This window comes from Podarcis gaigeae (assembly GCF_964106915.1).
Source record: "Podarcis gaigeae genome assembly, chromosome: 8".
Classification (NCBI taxonomy): domain Eukaryota; kingdom Metazoa; phylum Chordata; class Lepidosauria; order Squamata; family Lacertidae; genus Podarcis; species Podarcis gaigeae.
The window spans coordinates 7987705-8011523 of NC_139684.1; the positions used below are offsets into that span (position 1 = coordinate 7987705).

At 44.8% G+C, this 23819-nt stretch overlaps 2 protein-coding genes across 5 annotated transcripts in view; both read left to right on the forward strand.

Annotated features, from left to right (window-relative positions):
• Window positions 1-8982, forward strand: part of ALDH2 (aldehyde dehydrogenase 2 family member) — a 29395-nt gene extending 20413 nt beyond the window's left edge. The window contains exons 8-14 of one of the 3 annotated variants that reach the window (XR_014567586.1): window positions 1398-1500; window positions 2562-2746; window positions 3506-3670; window positions 5071-5402; window positions 5525-6237; window positions 6538-6720; window positions 8412-8982. Coding sequence is in view for 1 of the 3 variants with exons in the window: in XM_083753299.1 (XP_083609425.1) it covers window positions 1398-1500; window positions 2562-2746; window positions 3506-3670; window positions 5071-5228; window positions 6606-6720; window positions 8412-8444 (759 nt within the window). In the remaining 2 variants the exon portion in view is untranslated. Of the gene's footprint in view, window positions 1-1397; window positions 1501-2561; window positions 2747-3505; window positions 4576-4700; window positions 5403-5524; window positions 6238-6537; window positions 6721-8411 lie in introns of all 3 variants that reach the window. The other 2 variants (XR_014567585.1, XM_083753299.1) reach the window with 2 other exon arrangements.
• Window positions 8983-11698: 2716 nt separating this feature from the next.
• The window catches only part of MAPKAPK5 (MAPK activated protein kinase 5), a 33457-nt gene continuing 21336 nt past the window's right edge, over window positions 11699-23819 (forward strand). For both annotated transcript variants that reach the window (XM_083753307.1, XM_083753308.1), the window contains exons 1-5: window positions 11699-12747; window positions 16939-17012; window positions 17718-17793; window positions 20268-20365; window positions 21206-21318. In XM_083753307.1, coding sequence (XP_083609433.1) covers window positions 12712-12747; window positions 16939-17012; window positions 17718-17793; window positions 20268-20365; window positions 21206-21318 — 397 coding nt within the window. In that variant the 5' untranslated portion in view covers window positions 11699-12711. The remainder of the gene's footprint in view (window positions 12748-16938; window positions 17013-17717; window positions 17794-20267; window positions 20366-21205; window positions 21319-23819) is intronic.

Below are 23819 nucleotides of genomic sequence, written 5' to 3' on the forward strand. Positions count from 1 at the left end.
CGGATCCTGTTTGTGGGCATCTGCCATTCCCAGTGGGGCATCTGCGTGGCCACCGTGACAAAAGGATGTTGGACTAGATGGGCCATCCAGCAGGCTCTTCTGATGTTCTTCTAAACTGCAAATGAAACCATGAGATACAGTTATATCCAGTGCAATATTAACCTAAGGTAAAGGTAAAGGGACCCCTGACCACTAGGTCCAGTCGTGGCCAATTCTGGAGTTGCGGTGCTCATCTCACTTTATTGGCCGAGGGAGCCGGCTTCTGGCGAACCAGAGCAGCGCACGGAAACGCCGTTTACCTTCCCGCCAGAGTGGTACCTATTTATCTACTTGCACTTTGATGTGCTTGGCAGGAGCAGGGACCGAGCAATGGGAGCTCAGCACATCAAGGGGATTCAAACCGCCGACCTTCTGATCGGCAAGCCCTAGGCTCTGTGGTTTAACCCACAGAGCCACCTGCACCCCTTAATATTAACCTAGCAACATACAATTAAACCATTGGTACAATACATAATCACAACACAGAAAGGCTGCTCCAAGCTGCCACAGGCTCTTTTGGAGTGCGGTGAAGCCAAGAACAATCCTGTGTTCCTATGATTTTAGAATTTCACAGATCAGATCAGTTGGTTTACATAGGCATAGTAGCAGATCACATTTAATAACCAAGCTGCTGATAAGAAAAAGAATTGCAAATAAAAAAAGCATACCCTGAAAATTATGGTGATAGATAGATAATTTATTACGGTCGGAGACCAGCTTATAAAACACACCAGATGTCAAAGGAAAAAACAACTACCAGACTTTTAGAAGACATCTGCAGGCAGCTCTGTATAGGGAAGCTTTTAATATCCGAAGGACTATTGTATTTTAATATTTTGTTGGAAGCTGCCCAGAGTGGGTAGGGAAACCCAGCCAGATGGGCGGGGTATAAATAATAAATTGTTATTATTATTATTGAGCCTTTTGTGAAGCCACCTTAACTAAGCTTTTAGCCTAGGGACTGAGAAGCTGCACATCTTCCTGTGAGAGAGAGTCTGCTAGCTCACTCTCTTCATGTTCTTCTTCTTGCTTTTCACCTCCCGGTTTTGCCCAGCTGTTGTCTTCCAAACTGTGCCCCTCAGCAAACCATTGTTCCAAATCAACACTACTCCACTGCTCCTGTGGAGTTTCAGGATCCTGGCCACGAGCAGGGGGAGGAGGAGGCTCCTGCCATTCCTCATCAGAGTTGTACTCCCCAGCCTGGTCTCTGACACCAATGGAGGAGGTCCACCAGAGGAGACACCCCACCCATTCCCTAGCCCTCCAATCTAGAGCTAAGCCTGCCACACCGTGGTGGTTCCTTAAGCCAAGCCTATTTTTATACCGAAGATCAAGCTTGCCCGTCTTTCAATTTCTAGGTTGGTCACCTGATCCAGAAGGCTGCAGCAGAGAGTAACCTGAAGAGGGTGACCCTTGAGCTTGGTGGGAAGAGCCCAAACATCATCATGTCTGATGCCGAAAGTAAGAGACATTTCTTAGTAATTCTTTAGTGTTTAAGATATAGTTTTATTTATAAATCCATGACATCACAACATAATACGTTACATAGCTACACAAAAGAATTTTAACGTAACAATACAGCACGCAACGATTTAGAACAAACTAAAAGATAAATTTCCAAAAGACACAAAATGTGTCCACTAGGCACCAGGAACTGCTTAGACTGGGAAGTATCTCAAAAATGACTCTAATCAGAAAGTTTTCTGGAGAAGTGGTGATTGTACGTCTCATCTCTAACTGGCCACTTAATTCCACCCCTCATTACGTTAGGTATTTGGGTATATTTTCAGCTAGCACAAGAGGCCAGATTTTGAACCACCATCCCTGCAATGACAACTTTGTAGAGGACTTCCACTGATGGGTTAGCTTTAGCCAAGTAGCAGCTATCAATTACAAGGGTAAAGGTAAAGGGACTCCTGACCATTAAGTCCAGTCGTGGCCAACTCTGGGGTTGCGGCGCTCATCTCACTTTATTGGCCGAGTGAGCCGGCGTACAGTTTCCGGGTCATGTGGCCAGCATGACTAAGCCGCTTCTGGAGAACCAGAGCAGCGCACGGAAACACAGTTTACCTTCCCACCAGAGTGGTACCTATTTATCTACTTGCACTTTGATGTGCTTTCGAACTGCTAGGTTGGCAGGAGCTGGGACTGAGCAATGGGAGCTCACCCCGTTGCGGGGATTCGAACCGTCGACCTTCTGATCGGCAAGCCCTAGGCTCTGTGGTTTAACCCCCAGCGCCACCCGCGTCCCTTTAATTACAAGAGTAGGTCTTTGTAAATGAAGCCATTATTGTTTTCAGGAGATAACGAGAGAAGGGACAAGAAAAATAACCTGGTTAACAATGGCTGTAATCTCTTGAAACACTCTGACCTATTATTGCACATGCACCACAGACCAGGGCCACCCCACGGTGGATTCATGCAACATATCTTAGTGATGTGTTGGTAATTCTTAATGCTGTTGGTGGTGAAGATAATTGCTTTCCAGATCTCCTGACTTGTGGCTTCCTTCTCTCCTCCAGTGGACTGGGCTGTTGAGCAGGCTCATTCTGCCTTGTTCTTCAACCAAGGGCAGTGCTGTTGTGCTGGGTCCCGCACATACGTCCAAGAAGATATATACCATGAGTTTGTGGAGCGGAGCGTGGAGAGGGCCAAATCCAGAGTGGTTGGAAACCCATTTGACCACAAAACGGAGCAGGGCCCTCAGGTGAGAGCACAGAGATTCCAGTTTGCCCTTATAAAACACATTCTGGATTGGAAGAACTGTGAGACATTCTAGATTGGAAGGAATTTCGCCCTGGCAAATGGCCCCAAAAGAGCTTTCAGTTTATGTATTCATAATTCATTTTTAATACTACCCAGATGGCTATTATTACCGTGATAATGCAAATGATGGCTCTACATGTGTGTTCACAGCCAATCTGGAGGCAAAGATGGGGAGGAAAGGAAAGGGGGGGGGAGCATTTGCTGTAGCCAAGAGACTGGGGGCGAAGGGACACAGTCCACCCACAACGTAAGGCTTCCCAGGGGGCCACGGGGTCACTGGTTGAAAACCACTGATCTAGAGCAATGTTTCCCAAACTTGGGTCTCCAGCTTTTTTGGACTACAATTCCCATCATCCCTGACCACTGGCCTTGCTAGCTAGGGATGATGGGAATTGTCAACGTATATATTCAACAAATAAAATATTTTAAAGCTTGTTGTCTACCCAATCCCAAAGGCAGTTGATTTAAAATAGGGATGGGGATCCGGCAGTCGCTTCCAGATGTTATTGGTCTCTCAACTCTCGTCAGCCCCAGAGGATCTTCATAACCTCATCAACAAAAAGTTGATGTCTTTCATTCTGCCTGTAGAATCGCTGTTCGCATATGGGCATGTACACATGATGTTGTGTTAAAAGTGTATTTTTCTGTATTCTGAGAAGGATTGAACTGACCTGCCATACCATGCTTTTTTGTCTTCTAGGTGGATGAGACTCAGTATAAGAAGATCCTTGGATACATTGGTACTGGACAAAAGGAAGGTGCCAAATTGCTCTGTGGTGGCAGTCCAGCTGCAGACAGAGGTTATTTTATCCAGCCAACCATCTTTGGAGATGTGCAGGACAACATGACCATTGCAAAAGAGGAGGTCAGCAGCAAAATGTTTTCCTGTACTTGTTAGTCTCTGAATAACAGTGCTGTGGTTAGAGGGGTCTACGCGATCCCTCTCTTTTTCTCTCCTGCTGTATTGGTCTGTGTCTCAGAGAGACCTCCAGAACCGACCAACCATCCTCTTTTATCTGTACATTCACTTATGATTTACTTACAATTACCTGTTAGGATTTTTATTGTATCGCCCCATCTCACTTTGAGTGCTGTTAGCGCAGAGAATGCAAGTTGCAATTTTGGTTTTTACTGAAAATGTCATTGTTTTATTTGCTTTGTAAGCAACTTTGGGGTTTTAGTCTAATCAAGCAGTATATAAATCTTGTGGAGATAATAAAATAAGATATTTCTAATCCCAAGACTGTTTACAACACAAATGCCAACACAAATATCAGTACTGTAAGAACAAGAACAATCTATTAAAATGCAATTGAATCATTTACTACAGTCTCAGACACTTCTCAGTGGTTTGATTGGTATCAATGACCAGCAAAGGCCGGAGGGAATAGGAGGCACGAAAAACTGCAGAGTTTGCGCTTGCCTTATTTTGTGGGGGGGAGATGATTCTATATGCTGGGTGCAAGGACAGAAAAGGCCTTTCCCCTGCTTGCTGCCAGATGGCAGCATGGTGTAGTGGTTCAGAGCTGTGGACTCGTAATCTGGTGAACCGGGTTCGCTTCCCCGCTCCTCCACATGCAGCTGCTGGGTGACCTTGGGCCATAGCTGTTACTTTCAGATTTGAAAATAAGAGATCAGCAACCTCGAAAATAAGGGATCAACAGCCTCACCTGTCCCAGGGACAGCGTACGGGATATATAACAATCCAGGATAGCAGCGGGAAACGGCACTGGAATAAGGGAATTTCCCACAAAAAAGGGAAGGTTGACAGCTAAAGGTTGATTAGCTATCCTAATCTGAAACGGATTCTAGAGAGCCAGTGTGGTGTAGTGGTTAAGAGCGGTGGACTCGTAATCTGGTGAACTGGGTTCGCTTCCTCGCTCCTCCACATGCAGCTGCTGGGTGACTTTGGGCCAGTCATACTTCTCTGAAGTCTCTCAGCCCCACAGAGTGTTTGTTGTGGGGGAGGAAGGGAAAGGAGGTTGTTAGCCGCTTTGAGACTCCTTCGGGTAGTGATAAAGCGGGATATCAAATCCAAACTCCTCCTCCTCCTCCTCTTCTTCTTCTTCTTCTTCTTCTCCTCCTCCTCCTCCTCCTCCTCCTCCTCCTCCTCCTCCTCCTCCTCCTCCTAATCCCTACAACCAGGCAGGACTATATGAGGGAGGGCATTCCTTCAGGTAACCAGGTCCCAAGTTGCTTAGGAATTTATAAGATCCTGTCTGCCGAACCTATCTGTTTCCATATGCATCCTGCTCTGTCTTACAGATATTTGGGCCAGTCATGCAGATACTGAAATTTAAAACCATAGAGGAAGTCATCCACAGAGCAAACGACACCAAATATGGCCTCGCGGCAGCAGTTTTCACCAAGGACATTGACAAAGCAAATTACATTTCCCAGGGTCTGCGCGCTGGAACCGTCTGGTAAGAGGCTAAACGTTGGGGAGCAGTCACCAAATGCTTTAGGAAATGCTGTAGGAGGAGCACCTGCGTGGCAGGCACAAGGTTATAGGTTCTGTCCCTGGCATCTTCTGGTATGCCAGGAGCTCCTGACTTGAAATCCTGGAGAACTGCTGTCAGTCATGGTAACAATACTGAGCTAGAGCAGGCATAGGCAAACTCGGCCCTCCAGATGTTTTGAGGCTACAATTCCCATCATCCCTGACCACTGGTCCTGCTAGCTAGGGATCATGAGAGTTGTAGGCCAAAAACATCTGGAGGGCCGAGTTTGGCTATTCCTGAGCTAGAGGCACCAAGGGGCTATGAATTAGCTTTCTATGTTGCTCTTTTCAACGAACTTTTGAAACTGTTATGTATTGCTAACTGTATGACATTCTTCAGAATTTAACTTCCTACCTGGTTTAAATTTTCTACCCTTTTTTGGGAAACAATTTGCTAGTCTTTGTGGCTGACCAGAAATATCAGATGAGTGGGAACTCATATGGACACGAGGCTATATTATTTCCTTTGTTTTTTAAATTTGTTTTTAATTGTGTGTTTTTTAATTTCAAAAAAATGAATACATTTGCCTAAACGTACACGTTTTGTTGCACATGAGCATATAACATAATCAAACAATTAAATAAAACCGTCAAAATAATGTCATTTTAAATTTGTAAACTGAGATATATGAGAGAAGAGTAATTACATTTACATTATGATGTGCAATTGCATTGTGATGTTTAGATTGGTGAACACAGGCAAATATTTAAACCAGTAACAATTCATATTTTTTTTGTTTCAGTATCCATTCTTTCTGTCATTGGTTACATATATCAGATGAAGAAATAACAGGCAGTGAAAGTATTACATCCTTTATTACTCTGTTCATGAGTCTGCCGGTTTAACAAAAGGCCCCTTCCTCTCCTCCTCAAATGTGAAATGCTGGAAGTTCACATCTCATCTTCTGTATTCAAACCTCTCAGACAAATTAGTGCCTGTTCTCCAAATTTATAGGCGACTTGGACAAGGCCTGCAGTGTTAGACTTGGTATCAGGTGGACAAGAAATGAGATTACAGTGGTACCTCAGGTTACATACACTTCAGGTTACATAGGCTTCAGGTTACAGACTCTGCTAATGCAGAAATAGTACCTCGGGTTAAGAACTTTGCTTCAGGATGAGAATAGAAATTGTGCTCCGGTGGTAGGTGGAAGCCCCATTAGCTAAAGTGGTGCTTCAGGTTAAGAACAGTTTCAGGTTAAGAACGGACCTCCAGAACGAATTAAGCCAAGGTACCACTGTAGTCTTCTGTTATCTAAATGCTCCAGAAATAACTCCTAACCCCCAATGTCTCCTGCAGGATTAACTGCTACAACGTGTTTGGCAGCCAGACACCATTTGGTGGGTACAAAGCATCCGGACAAGGACGGGAAGGTGGAGAATATGGTCTCACGCCATACATGGAAGTAAAAACGGTGAGGATCTGAAACTCTCGTCCTAGTTTGGTTTTTAAGTATTTTGAAAACTGAAGCTTTTATTTTGCATCTTCCAGTAGAGAATGGCAAGGACATCCAAGTAGTACCGTATTTTTTGCCCCATAGGGCGCACCAGCCCATAGGGTGCACCTAGTTTTTTGGGGGGAGGAATAAAGAAAAAAAAATTTATTCCCCCCCCCCCAGGCACGGGGCTGGTGCGGGGGAAGCCCGAGCTTCCCTCGACCCCAGCCCCCAGAACAGGCTGCTATCTGCAAGCCTTGGGAGCCCGGCAGGAAGTCGCGCCGGTCTGCCCAGGCTTGCAGATATCTGCCCGAAGCCCGGGGCGCGCTGCTCAGTGCGCCCCAGGCTTCGGGATGCAGGCTGCTATGAGATTACTCTTGAGAACTCCCGCGGGCTCCCAAGGTTTGCAGATAGCTTCCTGAAGCCTGCATTCGCCCCATAGGACGCACATCTCCCCTTCATTTTTGGAGGGGAAAAAGTGCGTCCTATAGGGTGAAAAATACGGTAAATAAAACTTGTCTTGCTTATGGGAGAATTGACGGTGTTTCACTTTGTACAGAGCGGAATAAAGAATTGTCAAATGTTGTCTCTTTCGTAGACATAACATGAAACATGTCTTTCACGAACTCTGGCTTAACTGCAAATCATGGTTTGTCTGATCTTCTTTCCCAATATTCCCAGAGAATCCCTTGATGACATCCTCAAAGGGGAGAGGAATTCCCAAACCATAGTTCAGGCGTAACACTAAACCACTGTTTGCCTGACCTAGGTGGCAAGCCAGCTTCAAAATCTATCAGCAGATTATGGTTTGGCGGCCATTGTGGTTCAGATGGTGTTGGGTCAGGCCTCATGACAAATCATGGACATCTAAACCGTGTTCCTATTTTCAATAAACCATTTTTTGCTGATGGCAACCTTTTAGTTGTGAACAGAAAACTGGGCTTCCAGGCCTAAGGGTGACTGCATCTGTCTGCAAGTAAAATTACAACTGGACAAGACAAGAGCAGTAAATCTTGAATAAATAGGCTCCAAACATTACTGTCTTTAAGTGTTGTTTGTGGTGTAACATTGAGCTAATGCTTTGGTATGCTAGGTTATCGTAGAATTCCTACCTTTGGATCATAACGAAAATGTTTAGGCACCTTTTAAGTACCTGCATGGAAGCATTTCTTATTATGTAAAGAAAGCACTGGAATTCTTCTACTTTTGAAGAATTGATACCCACCTTAGAGTCAATTTAAAGAGTTGAAGTGGCAAGCAGTTGTCCCAGTATACCACAACTTGAGCAACAGAATTAGGAGACATATACAGTGCTACTTCAATAAGCCAAGTGGATCAGGCACTGGGCTATAGTCTTGAAAGCAGTGAAATTTGAGTATTGCTCTGTCCAATGCTAGTGGATGCCTCCAGCCAATTCTGTTGTAAATGGGAAACTGTAGGGTTTTATTAATCCAGCACAATATTAGGTAGACTGCCTCCTGTTTTGAGGAAGGGCTGAAGCTCAATGGTAGAGCATGTGCTCTGCATGCAAAAAGTCCTAACAGCTGCCTAAGTTTCTGCTAAACTTACTTGCATTAACAGGGTTGACATGGGAGTCATCTTGGGACTGATTGTCTTGTAGAGTCAGAGATGCAAAGTTGGCCAAGTCTAATGAACCACATTCTTTCTAGGTAACCATCAAAGTTCCACAGAAGAATTCTTAAAGGACACCAGCTGTATATCTGAAACCGTCGGTAACAAGGTGCCATTCCTCTTGATAGCGGCATTTAAGCAGGATTGAAGTAGAGGAACCTCCTTCATGAAGAAAGCCTTCACTTCTACAAGCAACCTAAGATCGTTTATTTCATATATTTTAAGAAAAATCTTTATTTACCTGCTTATATTTTACTTCACTTTTTTTTCTGTACCAGGCACCCCTATATCTTAATGTTACACTAATGGATGCAGATATCCATTTGAGCTTTAAGAATAATTTCTCAAACTGGTTTTTCAAACTGATTATATGGTCCCCATTTATGGTAATCTGGAATGTATCTTGAGGTTTGTTTATAGGAGAAAATACCTAAGTAATGAGAACTTCCGTCCTTTCTCCATGTGTAACCTAAACAGAAACTGCCCCTTTTATACAAGAGAGCTCTAAAACTGTCTGCTTATTTTGACAATCAATGCTGTGAAGCCAGCGCGGGCTGTGATTTTTCCCTCCTGATCTTATATCAAATACATAAAGAAAATTTCACAGTTAACATGCATTTGTTCAGTTGCTGACCATTTTTGGTTAAAACGGCTACCCTTTTCTCTTAGTGCAAATGGGGTAAGATGAAATAGAGAGAAAATGATTTGTATATTAGAGGAAGGGACACTCTTTGGTGGTTTTCTTCTTCTTCTTTTGAATTCCCAACATGCCAGGACTTTTTCTAGTGATTACAATGGAAACAAGAAAGATGGGTGAGTGTTTTGAGCCACATTCATATCATACATTTAAAGCACCATACTACTTTAAATAGTCGTGCCTTTCTCTAAAGAATTTTGGGAGCTGTGGTTTGTGATGGGTGCTGAAAGTTTTAGGACACCCCTATTCCCCCCAGGTAGGGATGCGGGTGGTGCTGTGGGTAAAACCTCAGTGCCTAGGACTTTCCGATCGTATGGTCGGCGGTTCGAATCCCTGTGGCGGGGTGAGCTCCCGTGTTTCAGTCCCAGCTCCTGCCCACCTAGCAGTTCGAAAGCACCCCTAAACTGCAAGTAGATAAATAGGTACCACTTTATAGCGGGGAGGTAAACGGCGTTTCCGTGTGCTGCACTGGTGCCGGCTCGCCAGAGCAGCTTCGTCACGCTAGCAGGTGACCGAGAAATGTCTCCGGACAGCGCTGGCCCCCGGCCTCTTAAGTGAGATGGGCACACAACCCTAGAGTCGGACACGACTGGCCCGTACGGGCAGGGGTACCTTTACCTTTACCTTTTTATTCCCCCCAGAGCTACAGTTCCCAGAGTCCCCTGTTTAAACCACACTGAGAATTCTCAGTGATAGGGGATCTCCTAAGAATTCTCAGCACCCTTAAAAAATGGCAACTCCCAGGATTCTTTGGGGAAAACCATGAGTTTAAGGTTGTATCATAGTACTTTCAGTGCCTGGTGAGAATGCAGCCTTAGAGTTCTTCACTATTCAAGTGAAAAACATAGGGTTCAAATTCCATGTTCCCTCAGCAGCCACTTTCTTCAGGGTTTAGTTTGTTTTGAGTTTTCATAGGTTTGCTACTTAGAATATTTGAAAACCCAGCTTTGTTATATGGTATCAGAAGCGATTTTTCCCCCTTTAAAAATGTTTAGGGGTACTCTCATTTTGACTCAAGAAAATCACCATTTTATAGTTCAAATCAGGAAAAATAAATACAGTAAATGGACAAAGTACAAAAATTCACAAAATGTTTAGGGATATGCATACCCCCAGAAAAAAACCCCACTGGGTATAAACCACCAGGCTATCGCAGGGGAAAATGGACGGTCACAGAGCATCCCTTGTCAACTGTCCATGGATATAGGATATATTACCTGCTGCAAGTCATCTGCAACCAAGGAACCTTCATTTTAATACTCTGAACACTTTGAAAGTAGGGAGATTGTTGTGTAGACAATATGGTGACTGACAGTCTTTTCCATACAGAATGCAATTGGCTGAGAGGGACATTATTAAAGTGAGGGTGTAATTTAGCAGCAAGAGGAGTTGGCTTCTGCACACAAGACTTCAAGAACCACCATTGGCCAGTCCTATGGCTTCCTGGAAGTCCGCAAGCCAGGCATGCAAGCAATGCAAATCTTTCATATAGCCACCTATTAAACAAATTCACGGAGCAATATAATCTGTGTTGCCACATTATGTGGCAGCATGTTTCATATCCTTTATATCGAGGTGAGGAACATCAGGCACAGGGACTGAATGTGGCCCTCCCAGCCTCTCTACATGGCCCTCAGGACTGACATGCATAGCTGAAGCGTAGCGTAATGTCCAAGGGTAGCGTAATGTCCAAGTCACATACATTTTACCTTGGGCACTTTTGCCTTTAGCTATGGCAAAATATGCTACCCTTGAACTCATTCTCTAGCTGCTTAAACTTGCATAACTAAAACTCCATCATCTACAAAAAGGAGCTAGCCCCAGGGTTGGGGCATCATCAAAGTTTGCAGAAGTGTGGGGGGAAATAAATACTTTCAGGAAGTGAACCATAGGGAGAACACACAGCTTGGCCAAATGGGGACAGAGCAAAAAGTATGACTGGCTACACGATGCTGAACTGGGAGAAGAAATAACAGAATCTGGGAGGGGAATAAAATGGCATATTGCCGTAAAGGTCATGGCTGGCTCAACAGGAGCACTGCACACTATAGCATTTTGGTGCTGGTCCTATTTTTATTTTACATGCAGGTAAAGATCTGGAACAAAGTTTTGCAAGGAAGTCCTTTATCCTTTTTTTTGTATGCGCAGAGAATTTTGACCTCAGTTCCTGAGAGAGTATCAAAATTAAAAGTACTTTTGCTACTTATGTATGTTGAATGCACTACTAGGTAGTTTGGTAATATGCTTAAATAAACAAATGACGTTAGAGACCTGAAAGTTGGTACCTAAGAGCCTATCACAGCCCATTGGGCTTTTAACTTTTCTCCCTTAAAATTGACACCAAAAGTCTCCCCCCCACTGAGTGGAAGCCAAACGTGCCTCAAAGCAGCCTGATAAAAAAATCTAGAGGACAAACACTGGCATTTCTTATCTCTTCCGCTCTTTACTAAGGACAAAACCATATTTTTTTTTTGGTACCTATTGGCTGATACAGGGGTAGTTAAAATGCTGCAATCCACAGACACAAACGTGTGAAAGGAAATGATACACGGTTATGTTCGTGTAAAGACGTGCTCAAAAACAACGTTTTTATTATGTCATTGTGGGTGCGTGTGTTTAGTATGGGGTTACATTTTATTATTTTACATAGGTTTTAACTACGGTTAGAACTCCGCTGCCAAAATGGCCACCAGCTTCGCTTCCTTCTTTCTTCGCTGCTCCCCGGGAGCTTGACGATCTCCAAACATCGCGAGACTTCGCCTCGAAAAGTGTCGAGTGACCCAAACAGCCCCATCAACCCACAAAGGGGCGTGTTCGAAAGGGGGCGGAGCGAAGTCGTGCCACGGAAACCCCTCCCCTCTGCCGGCATCAAGTTCCCTCCGCTTTTATTCCTACCCTCAGGTAACCCCGCACCGAAGCGCCATCAAAAAGCGACGCGAAAGAGAGGAAGGTCCCCGGGCAATAATAATAATAAAAAAACCCGCACGCCCTAAAAACATCTGTGAAGATAGGCGGAAGGGCCTTTCACCTAAGGCGTCGCGTCGCTGATGTGCAGCTCGTGATGCTTGAAGCTGCCTATTTCACTCGCCTGATAAGTTTTTCCCCGCCGCGAAAGAGGCCCATTTGGGACCGAGAGGGGCTGGGAGCGAGACGGCGGGGGAGAGAGGGAGCTAGGCAGGCCCCGGCTCCGAACGCGACCCCGCTGGAGTTGCTCGGCAGATCAGGCGCGGCTGCCCTCGGCGGGGGCGAAGCTGTGGCAATGGCTGGTGGCTCCTTAGCCGGAGTCGAGCCTCGGCGCCTGAGGCGGAGCCCGGATTAGGAAAAGCTGAGGAGAAGGCGGCGGCGGCGGCGGCGGCAATAATTTCCTCCATCCCCTCATTTCCCTCAGCCTCCCGGCCGTGAGGAAAGGCCTCTCGCGCCCTCTTCGCTTTCCTTCCCTGGCTGGGTGGGGATGAGGCGGCAGCCCGGCGGAGGAGGCGGTGGCGGAGGGGGCAGCGGCAGCAGCAGCGCCGGCAGCGGTGCGGGCGGCGACAACAACGACACCGACGACACCGACTTGGAGGGGCGGCCCCCCGCCTAGCCCGGCCCCGCTCCCCCTCCTTCCCCACAGGCTCCCCTCGCCGGGCCTGAAGCGGCGGAGGATGTCGGAGGAGCCGGACGCGGACAAGATGATCAAGGTAGCGGGGCCTGCGGGGCGGCCTTCGTGGACGACGCGCCGAGGGGTGGGCGAGGAGGAAGAGGAGGAGGCCGCTTCATTGTTCTACTTGAAGCCTGGGTTTAACGTCCAGGGCGCAGTGTCTCTGAGCGTGGGCAGAGTTCGGACGGCAGCAGGGCCTTCGCCGCGGGGTTGGAACCCCACCCCAGGCCTCTTGGCAGATTCAAAACAGATACGAGAAAGTGTTTGTCCATGCAGCGCTTGGCTGAACCGCGGAACTCGCGGGAGGCAGTGATGGCCACCAACTTGGATGGCTTTAAAAGAGGAGCCGTGGCGGATAACCCAGCCAGATGGGCGGGGTGTGTATATATATGTGTGTGTGTGTATATATATATATATATATATGCTTGTATATATATAATATATATATATTAGATGGCTTTAAAAGAGGAGCCGTGGCGGATAACCCAGCCAGATGGGCGGGGTATAAATAAATAAATAAATAATAATGATAATAATAATAATATTAGGCTATCGATGGCTTATTATTATTATTATTATTATTAGGCTATCGATGGCTACTATGCTCTGCCTCCACAGTCAGAGGCAGTAAATGCTCAGGATTAACAGTTGCTGGGAACCACAGGGCTCTTGGGCTTGGGTCCTGCTTATGGGTTTCCCACAATAGGCATCTGTTTGGCTGCTATGGGAACAGGATGCTGAACTAGATGGGCTCCTTGTGCCTTGATTCAGCAAGGTCCAAGTCCTGGACCTTGGCAATCATGCATCTCTTATATTTTTTATTTATTTATGGCAACCTTCCCTTCTAACCAGATGATGTTGGGCTCTCATAAACCCAGGGCAGCAGTGGTCAGGAATGATGGGAGCTGTAGTCTCAACTACACCTGGAGACTATACACTGGGGGAAGACTGGCTTAATGGCATTTGTAGTTTGCTCTGTGACATAAATTTCCCTGGGTGGCTTATAATAGCTAAGCTTAAACACAAATAGGCATCAAAAATGGACACCGATACAACAAAAATGAAACTCTGCAGCTGCAAAGTTAAATGGATTTAAAAATGGTGGGCCACATGATGTACTTTATTTTAAAGGCCTGTGCGAACTGGATGCTTTTCCGTTGGTGCTGAAATTATGGTCTTGGAAATTTGTTCTACAACCTCTATGAAAACGGCCCTCTTCTTGATGGTTACTTAGAACTGTAGAATTGTAGAGTTAGAAGGGACTTAAAGGGTCTCACTTCATTTGACAGGGCACCCGTTATTCTTATATTATACCTACAAAGCAGCTAGAATTTTCTAATCATTATACTTACAAATATGAGACAGTCACTGATCACTGGCTTACAATCTTAGTGGACACAATGCAAAAGGAAAGAAGGGTACAGAGGAAAGAAGAAAGCAAGTGTTGAAGCAGCTGCTACTTCACTGGAGAATGGTTGGGGCCAGGTTGGTCTCCCCCTTGCCATGATTCATGGCCAATAAGTCACATGTCCCACAGGTCTGGGCTTGTGGAGTACAGTGACTCAGAGAATAGTGCATTATTAATCAGAAATGTGTTCCAATGCTTACACATTTTGTTCTCTGTTAGGAATATGAGGATTAATTCAGGCAAAGGAAGCTGCCTTATACCGTATCAGACCACTGACAGTGGTGCTCCAGGATCTCAGATAGAAGTCTTTCTCAGCCCTATCTGAGATCCTAGGGATTGAACCCAGGATTTTTTGCATACTCTATCACTGAACTAATAGTAGTAGTAGTAGTAGTAGTAGTGTAGAGCCATTTATATACAGTAGTACCTTGCAAGACGAAAGAGTTTTTCGTTTTTTGAGTTGCTTCGCAAGATGAATTTCCCTATGGGCTTGCTTCGCAAGACGAAAACGTCTTGCAAGTTTGTTTCCTTTTTCTTAAAACCGTTAATACCCAGGGTGCATTGCTTGAAGAGGTGCTTCGCAAGACAAAAAATTCACAAGACGAAAAAACTCGCAGAACGAATTAATTTCGTCTTGCGAGGTACCACTGTATTCACAGCACTTATCAGAAAATGAAAGAACATTTATTTGTTACTATGGTGTTAGTATTGTAGCTCCATTCACATACACAGCATTCCCAAACAATGATTCTTATTATTGATTTTACAAATTTACTAGGGTCTGTGGCCCAGCTCACTTCACTTGCCAACCCCACCTACCACTGTGCTTGTGGGTCTGGGCCACCTACCAGGCCACCCGCCCACTTGTTTGCTTCATCTCTTGTTCCCTCCTTCTCACTCTGAGGGCCCAATTTGTCATTGCACTGTAGTTTGCAGTGCGCTGTAGTTTGTGTGGCCACACAAACTTTAATGTGGCAGTGTTCTTAACTATTTATTACATGCACGATATATTTCCATCAATATAAGATGACAGGTCTCTGCCTCAGGGTGCTTACGGACTAAAATTGGATATTGGGGAGACAGCAGAGGGAGGAGGCAGAGCAAATAGGAAAATGTTTGATTATTTGGGTTCAACATATTTAATTAAGTATTCAGGGTTCAATGGGAAGAGAAGTCTCTGCCCCAAGATGCTTGCGATAACATACACATGTATGCCTGCACAAGGGAGACTGTAGAGCAGGGATGGCCAAACTTGGCCCTCCAGCTGTTTTGGGACTACAACTCCGATCATCCCTAGCTAACAGGACCAGTGGTCAGGGATGATGGGAACTGTAGTCCCCAAACAGCTGGAGGGCCAAGTTTGGCCATCACTGCTGTAGAGGAGCAGGAAGGAAATGTTTATTGAGGGAAGAATGTGTGGATGTTGCTGTACACATACATTAAATTTGTACCTCTCTTTATAGACCCAGGTGTGGTGAACCTTTGCCCCTCCAGATGTTGCTGAACTGCAACTCCCATCAGCCTCAGTAAGCATTGCCAATTGCCACGGTTGATAGGACTTGTAGTTCAGCAACATCCGGAGGGTGAAATTTCCCCACTACCTATTGTAGTTGGATGGCTTTAGAAATAGAAAATATAAATACAAGTGTAAAGAAGTCATTAAAGACCAAGGGGTCTACAATAGCATTGGCATCTAACTGAAACAGAAGATCAGGATCTAAATGCCAGAGATTCTAAAATGCCTGTGAGTGTATAAAGGTGCCAAAGAGCGAGCTGGCTGTAAGTCACACCATTCAAAGTTGGAATTAAGTCTTTATTAGCAAAAACATGAACTGCGCAAACTTAGCTGATGTCAGGTCTAATGAGCACAGCAGTTCATCCCCAGTAGGTCTCACTCGATGAATCCGTTGTCAAGACTGGAAGCCCCTGCTTCCCCATAGCCATCTTAAGTCTCCTCTCCAGGGCTTTTCCCACGCAGTCGGAAACTGCGCATACATGAAGCCTGTTGCTGCTCCGCCCATTTCAGCCCTCTTCTGGTTTAGGGAGGAGGAGATCTATTGCAGCAGTAGGGGGAGACACCTGTGACTCTTCACCAGCCTGACTCATCTTGGCCTCCCTTCTCCCACTCGTCTGCTGCAGCTTATGCCTCTGATTCTGGACTTCTTTCTGTCACAGACTCTTGGTATCTGAAGAAGTGTGCATGCACACGAAAGCTCATACCAATAACAAACTTAGTTGGTCTCTAAGGTGCTAGTGGAAGCATTCTTTTTATTTTGTTTTGACTACGACAGACCAACACGGCTACCAACTGTAACTAGACTCTCCCAGTTGCCTCTTCGGCTTCCGGCACCTCTTCTTCCCAGACTTCTCCCTCTGGCCACTTGTTGTCCCACCCCCAATCCCTGGGCGCTTTGTTCCCCAGCTGGGTCTTCCTTCCACTCCTCTGCATCCAACCAGTCCATGACAAAGGTCATCACTTGGCAGCACCCAAATGACATAATGCTGCCTGCCTGTGTTGCTGCCCCTCTCTCCTGCTGCCTCTCCCTTCCCTATTTATTATTATATATCCACATTTGTTGTAAATATCTCATAAACAGCAAAATGCTAGAGTTACAGCTAAATAAGATCCAGCATGTCAACTGAACAGAACAAATTGGTATTGTAGATTTGTGGATATGCTGTTTATATAATTACAATACTATACAGTTATATATTACATATTACACTATATAGGATTTGCAGCTGGCATCACATAGGGCTCTGCCTGAGCTCTCCAAAGATTATGCTTCAGTTCCATGTTTCTTCTTTCCCTTTTTAAAACAGGAAACTTCTATTTTAGAAGAATATCATATAAACTGGACTCAGAAGCTGGGAGCTGGTATCAGTGGTCCAGTAAGGTAAGAAGATGCATTTTATTGCTCTCAGGATAATAATGAAATACCGAATGCTTTAATTATGCTGTGAGCAGAAATGGATATTCCTTCGCTCATTTCTTACTCGGTTTGTGTAACACATCTTTAATGCTTTTATTTATTAGGCTTCTGTCCGACTATTGCATAAGGTTTCCATCCTCAATTTGCACATACGTAACTCCAGCAGTTCACAGGACTCCTTTACAATGGTGGTGTTTCTTTTTTAATAAATGCACTAAAATGCCATTCTCATATGTGTTTAATCACAGCAAAATGTGACTTTCAGACATGGTCACACATACCTCCAAATTGTTTTGGACTGCTTTTGTGCTGATGCATAGGAGCATAAACCACTTTTTAATCCAGCTACTTAAATAAGCTTGCTGTGGCCCCAGCAGTTCTTTTTTATTTTAGGAACCATGGATCAGGCAGGGGTTATATTTGGGTTCTGACCAATCAAATTACTTTTCCTATGTTCATCAGGTGTGGGGAGATGCCGTGGCTTCCAGGCAGGATGTTGTGCCCTGTTCAAGGGATGTTTCCCAACATACTATCTCCAAACATTAATAATGCAGGAGTCTAGATTGGGAAGGATTTAGGCTCTGTCTTCAAATGAGGAATTCATTCATATGTCGGTAGCTTCTTTATAGCTTCCCCACTAACCAAATGATTTTGCTGCTCTCTGGACAGAGTCTGCATGAAAAAATCGTCTCAAGAACGGTTTGCACTGAAGATCCTTCTCGATCGCCCTAAAGCTAGAAATGAGGTATAGTCCACTCTTCTTGAAAAATGTTCTATAGATCTGTTGCTCCACTTGTGTGTTCTTCCCCTGCCCACTCAGTTATCCTAAAACAATTTATAGCAGTAAGAAGCACTCCTTAACACACCCCATTAAATATATGTGGATGGTTGCTGTTTTATTTAGAGCCATTGTGATTTCCTAATTGTCTAATAATTTTCTGTCTATTTTCCATGTCAAATAAAACCAGCATGGCTTACAATGTAAAATAAAGCATAATGCATCATATTTTTTTTTTTAAAAAAATATATAACTATTATCCTGTGGGAGATCAGGCATTTCATTTCCTTGGTGATGCTGGGCACAATTTGTAGACATTTTTATCTGCTGGTGTCTTTGGCAAGGGACAAGCTTGCTCCATCTTCCATGTGACAGCCCTTTAGATATTTGAAGATGGTGATCATATCTCCTCTCAGTCTCTTCTTTTCTAGGCTAAGCATACCCAGCTCTCTGAACCGTTCATCATAAGACTTGGTTTCCAAGTCTTCTTAAAATTGTGGTGCGCATGTGTGCCTTATGCCCTAGAATCCCTCACTTCACACCTGAGGTTTGCTCTGGTCCTGCCTTAATGGCAGTAAGATTCCACACAGAAGCTTGATGAAATTGCTCTCCACCTGTACTGATGTTAGTGATGGTTCTGGCTGGGCTGGGCTGAAAATCAACCCCCGACTCAGATCTGGAAGTGGAGCAGGCAATGATATCCAGATTACGGGGTCGGGGCTGCTCCTGTCTCACAGTTTCCTCCATAAACTGTTACTCGTGGGTGAAATTTTGGAGGTAGTCCCAGCTTTCTGACGAACCCACACATGGGTGCTCGTGGTGAGTTACTCAGAGGCATTTCTTTATTTCTTCAATTCCCCTTCGCTAACTCTGCTGTGTCAAGAAAGTTATTCAGCCTTGCCCCGTTGACCCTTGAAAGCCCTGCAGTTGGGATCAGCTTCCTTGAGCTCAGCTTCTGAGCACCTCACCAGAAGGAAGCAGGGAGGCTGCTTAGCAGGCTGCTCCACATTCTTCCCAGAGCAGATGGACCTCTTGGCAAACATTGCTTTGCTGTATCTACTTTGCTTGCCTGTTTGTAATCCTCCTTGTTTTTGTCTGCCTGACGTCTTCTGCAGACTTAGCCAGCCAGCACCCACGTGTGTCTTGCATTCCGCCAACCAGCCTTGATTGCCTTGTTGTTCCTCTGCACAATTGTGCTCCTTTGCCTCTTGCCTGATTCTACCCTACACCCCAAGGCTCAGGCTAAGCATGGGCTTATCTTGGCTTTAAAAATACTGGCGCGCATGCAAGGACAGCCTTTCCCCGGCCTGCTTCCCTCCTGATGTTACGGAGTATAACTCCCTTCAGTCCCAGCCAGGATGGGAGCTCTTCTCCAAAACATCTGGAGGGCAGCAGGTTGGGGAAGGCTGATCAAGAACATGCCAGGCAGCCAGTATAAACTGGAAAAAGAATTGAGCTTGTGGCTGATGTGCTTCCTTCATTGCCAAACTAAGTTGATTATTGTGGAATGTAAATATGAAATTCACGGCGTGTACGGCACTAAGGGAGAACCTCTGGAAGATGATTTATAGGTGGTATCTCACACCAGTGAAATTGGCTAAGATTTATAAACTGAAGATTAAGAATTGCTGGAAATGTGGAGAGGGGGATAGTGAGTTCTATCATATGTGGTGGACATGCAGTAAAGTAAAAGGCTTTTGGGAACTGATTTACAACGAACTTAAAAAAAAAATTAAGTATACTTTTCCCAAAAAGCCTGAAGCTTTCCTGCTAGGAATAGTTGTCAAGGAAATAAAAAAAGAGGATAAAAATTTGTTTCTATATGCCACAACGGCCGCTAGAACTATGTTAGCCCAAAGCTGGAAAATGGAATTAATACCTACTATAAATGACTGGCAGATCAAAATGATAAATTATGCTGAACTAGCTAGAATAACAGGAAGACTAAGAGACCAGGATGACCAGAAGTTTCATGAAAATTGGAACAAATATCTGACGTATATAAGAGATAAGTATAGAACTTCGATGACTCTGGCAGGGTTGGAACAACTCTAACAGTGTTTGGCAAATATGTAAAGGAAATAAAACATGTAACTTTAGAAATTATCTGATACTTATCAATGAAGTGAAAGGAAGTCCGAGGCTCGGCGGAGCCCAAAATAACTGTGTACTATATATATGATTATTGTAACAGCTATGTTATATGCAACTTATGTAATCTAGACTGTATATATGTATAATTGATGGAAAACCAATAAAAATTTATATGGAAAAAAAAAGATTAGAGGTAAGAACTTCAGGAGGGGCAGTGCTCCTCAAGCTGACCTTAATTCTGCCCGCAGGCAGAGGGGTATAAAAATGGGGTGGGGGAGAAGCAAAGAGACAGTTGCTAAGGCGGATGAGAACGGCTGCATTTTAACTTGTCTTCTCTTCTCCATCAGGTCCGGCTGCACATGATGTGCGCGACACATCCCAATATTGTCCAGATCATCGAGGTTTATGCGAACAGCGTGCAGTTCCCTCATGAGTCAAGTCCAAGGTAAGACTCTGGCAAGGTGGTTTGATTTCTGACTGCATCCGTTCTACAATCTGGCTTTGACAGTGTGGAATTCTGTCTGGAATTTAAAAACCGCCTTTTATCCAAAGCAAACTGCAACTGCCATATGTCTCGTGTCCCCCCCACCCCTTTCATAGTAGCGTGCCTTCCTTTCCATTGTGGCAAACGTATTGTTCAGAATATGTCAACATTTTTCTTTCTTCCAGCTGGTCTCACTTCTTAGCCATTTGGTTCCCAGCGTTCAGGACACTGGGGGGTGTGCAGCATAGATAGCGGCCCTTTTGAGATAGCCGATGGGCTTTCCGCTTTCTTTAAAAAAGACTAGTGCTCTTGTGAGGTAAGGCACAGCAACTCAGATGCATCTTGGGTGCCATCAATGCTGGCAGAACAGCAAAAGATCACAGGGCAGGATCTGCCAGGAGGTTCTCCTGCTCAAGCTTCACAGAAGTAAACAGGAGCTAGAGCTGTCTTGACTTGTCACTTACCACAAGCTTGCACAAACCTCAGATGGCAAATGGTAGCATTAATGTGCATATTCCTTTGGAGAAAAATCCTTGCCCATGAAATGTTTGCTCCCCACTCTCTGGAAATAAAGGGTCTTCCCTGTTTCTAGTTTCCTCTTTCAATGATGCCCAGAAGAACAGATTCCCTGGAATTTCCAAATCCTAAACTGATCTCCTTCTCTTTAATATTGAACTGGGCAATAGAGCCCAGTTGTCTCAGACCCCGCCTTGGTTTGAAGTGTGGGGTGTTAGCTCTAGTTTTTATTAACGTTTTGACTTTTTTTTTTTCATATAACGAACTGGAATACTTTTAAAACAGGGCTCGGCTCCTAATTGTAATGGAGATGATGGAAGGGGGAGAACTGTTTCACAGAATCAGCCAACATCGGCACTTTACTGAGAAGCAAGCAAGCCAAGTAACAAAGCAGGCAAGTTCTTAACTTAACCCCACCCACCCCCAACACCCACCCCGCCCTTGTCTTAGCGAAAAGCATGGGAGGAAACAGCCCATAAAATAACTGACAATTTTACCGGGAGGGCAAGCGGCAAGCTTTTTAAGAAAACAACCCTCTGATCTAATCAGAAGATTGCCTGCTTTGTTATGATCTCCTGGACAGCCTTTCTCTTTTTTGAGTTAAAACTGGAGGAACACTTCATCCTTTGCACTCCCAAAGGTGTTTTTTTAGGGTGTATGAGGACAAGAATTATTTTCCCTTAACAGAGCCCATCCAAACCTGCCTCTTCAGGTCCCTGTTCTGAAGAGGAGGTCTGCCCAGCACCAGTTTCTCATATAAAGACTGAGTGGGCTGCCTCCTTTGGGTGGATGGGAGGTGATTTCGCAGTGTCAGGTTGGGCATAATCACCTGCTTCCAGCAAAGGCTGATGGGAAGGCAGCAAGGCCTGAACAATGAATGACTTGTCCAAAGATGGAGGAAGCAGCTTATTTTGCTGGCAGATGCTTTGAGCTCCAAGAAACATTGAATTTATTCTCTTGCAGCACACAATTTTGGGGATTTCTAGTCTATGCAGATAAAGAAATAAAGAATTTTCTTCTTAAATAAAGAAGAAAAATCACAGGGAAATTCTTATCCGTGGGCCCTTTACTCAGGGTAAACTTAACATAGCTATGAATTCCCTGCCATCACAACCGCTACAAAGCCTTTGAAGAAAGAGTGACAAAGTGTGTCATCAGCACAGGGTCCCCTAATTCAAGGCAGAAGCATGGTCTTGGGTCAGTTGAGACTCTTCCAGTTCTTCACACTCTGGAGATCCATGTAGGCCCTAGGGAATAGGCCAATGTGCAGTTTGGTCACAGTCCAGCAGATGTGAGAGCAAGACTTGAATCTCAAACCCCTGGACCTTTGTGAGATGTGGGCAGTCTCTGAGCAGTGGAAGAACTAGCTGTTTTTGGGTCCTATGAAGTATCCAAAGAGAGACAGCCCTTTCTTAGTACAGTCGTACCTTGGAAGTCGAACAGAATCCGTTCTGGAAGTCCGTTCGACTTCCAAAACATTCAGAAACCAAAGTGCGGCCTCTGATTCACTGCAGGAACCTCCTGCAGCCAATCAGAAGTCCCATCGGATGTTCGGCTTCCAAAAGTAGGTCGCAAACCGGAACAGTCAATTCCGGGTTTGCGGTGTTCAAGAGCCAAAACGTTCGAGAACTAAGCTGTTCGAAATGTTATGGTCCTCAAGGAATAGCAGGCTGAGAAATATTGTAGCACAAAGCTGAATAAATCAGTTTCCCTTCTGGGAACGAACATGTATTTTTTGTATTCATGTTTGATGTGGTTGCTTGTTCCTATCTCTTGTCATGGTTTGTGTTGCTGGTCTTTTTTTAAGGAATATGGTTATATGCCTTGGTGACAGGGTGACCTCTTCTCTCTACCTTTTTTTGGGGTGGTGGGAGGTCTCTGGGTGCCTTGTCTCTTGTTCTAATGAAGTGTTACCCGTGAATCCACCTTTTGTTCTTCCTGTGTGTTTTCTGCTGCGACTTTTTCATCGCAATGTAGTTGCAGTGCTTTGTTCTGATCTAACACAGGATAATTTCTTCAGGGAGAGTTCTTTCCAGAAAAGTAACTTGTTGGAGAAACATTAAATTCTAAGATTTGCGAAGGTTTTTTGTTTAAAATAATCCTGCGTGAGCAGAGCGCTGTTCATTGTGGATCTGGTAAAAGGCATCATTAAATTCACCTCCAACTTGCATGTGATGGAGACTCATTAAAGAGTCTCGCTGGTAGATGCCCCAAAGGGATGGTTGTGAATGCTATAACATTTATATTTCCATCTAGTTCCATCCATTTTGGCAGGTTGACAACTACTTTTAAAATACTGCTTTGAAATGATGTTTTCTTTTCAGAAACACAAGGTTAAATATATGTTGTTAGAATATTAATCCCGCTGGATTTAAGCATTTGGGCAAAAGATTCCTGCATTGCAGGCAGTTGGACTAGATGACTCGTGGTTCCTTCTAACTCTATGATCCTATGATTTCTTATGTGTACGTCCTGTTGATTTAGTGGGAGATAACTTTAATCATGGGGACGCAGGAGGCGCTGTAGTGTAAACTACTGAGCCTTGGGCTGGCCGATCAGAAGGTCGGCAGTTCACATCCCCGCGACGGGGTGAGCTCCTGTTGTTTGGACCCAGCTCCTGCCCACCTAGCAGTTTGAAAGCACGTCAAAGTGCAAGTAGATAAATAGGTACCGCTCCAGCGGGAAGGTAAATGGTGTTTCCGTGCGCTGCTCTGGTTCGCCAGAAGCGGCTTAGTCATGCTGGGCACATGACCCGGAAAAACTGTCTGCGGACAGCTCCCTCGGGCAGTAAAACGAGATGAGCGCCGCAACCCCAGAGTCGTTCGCGACTGGACTTAATTGTCAGGGGTCCTTTACCTTTACCTTTTTTTAACTTTCATCATATTTCCAGTTAGAATCT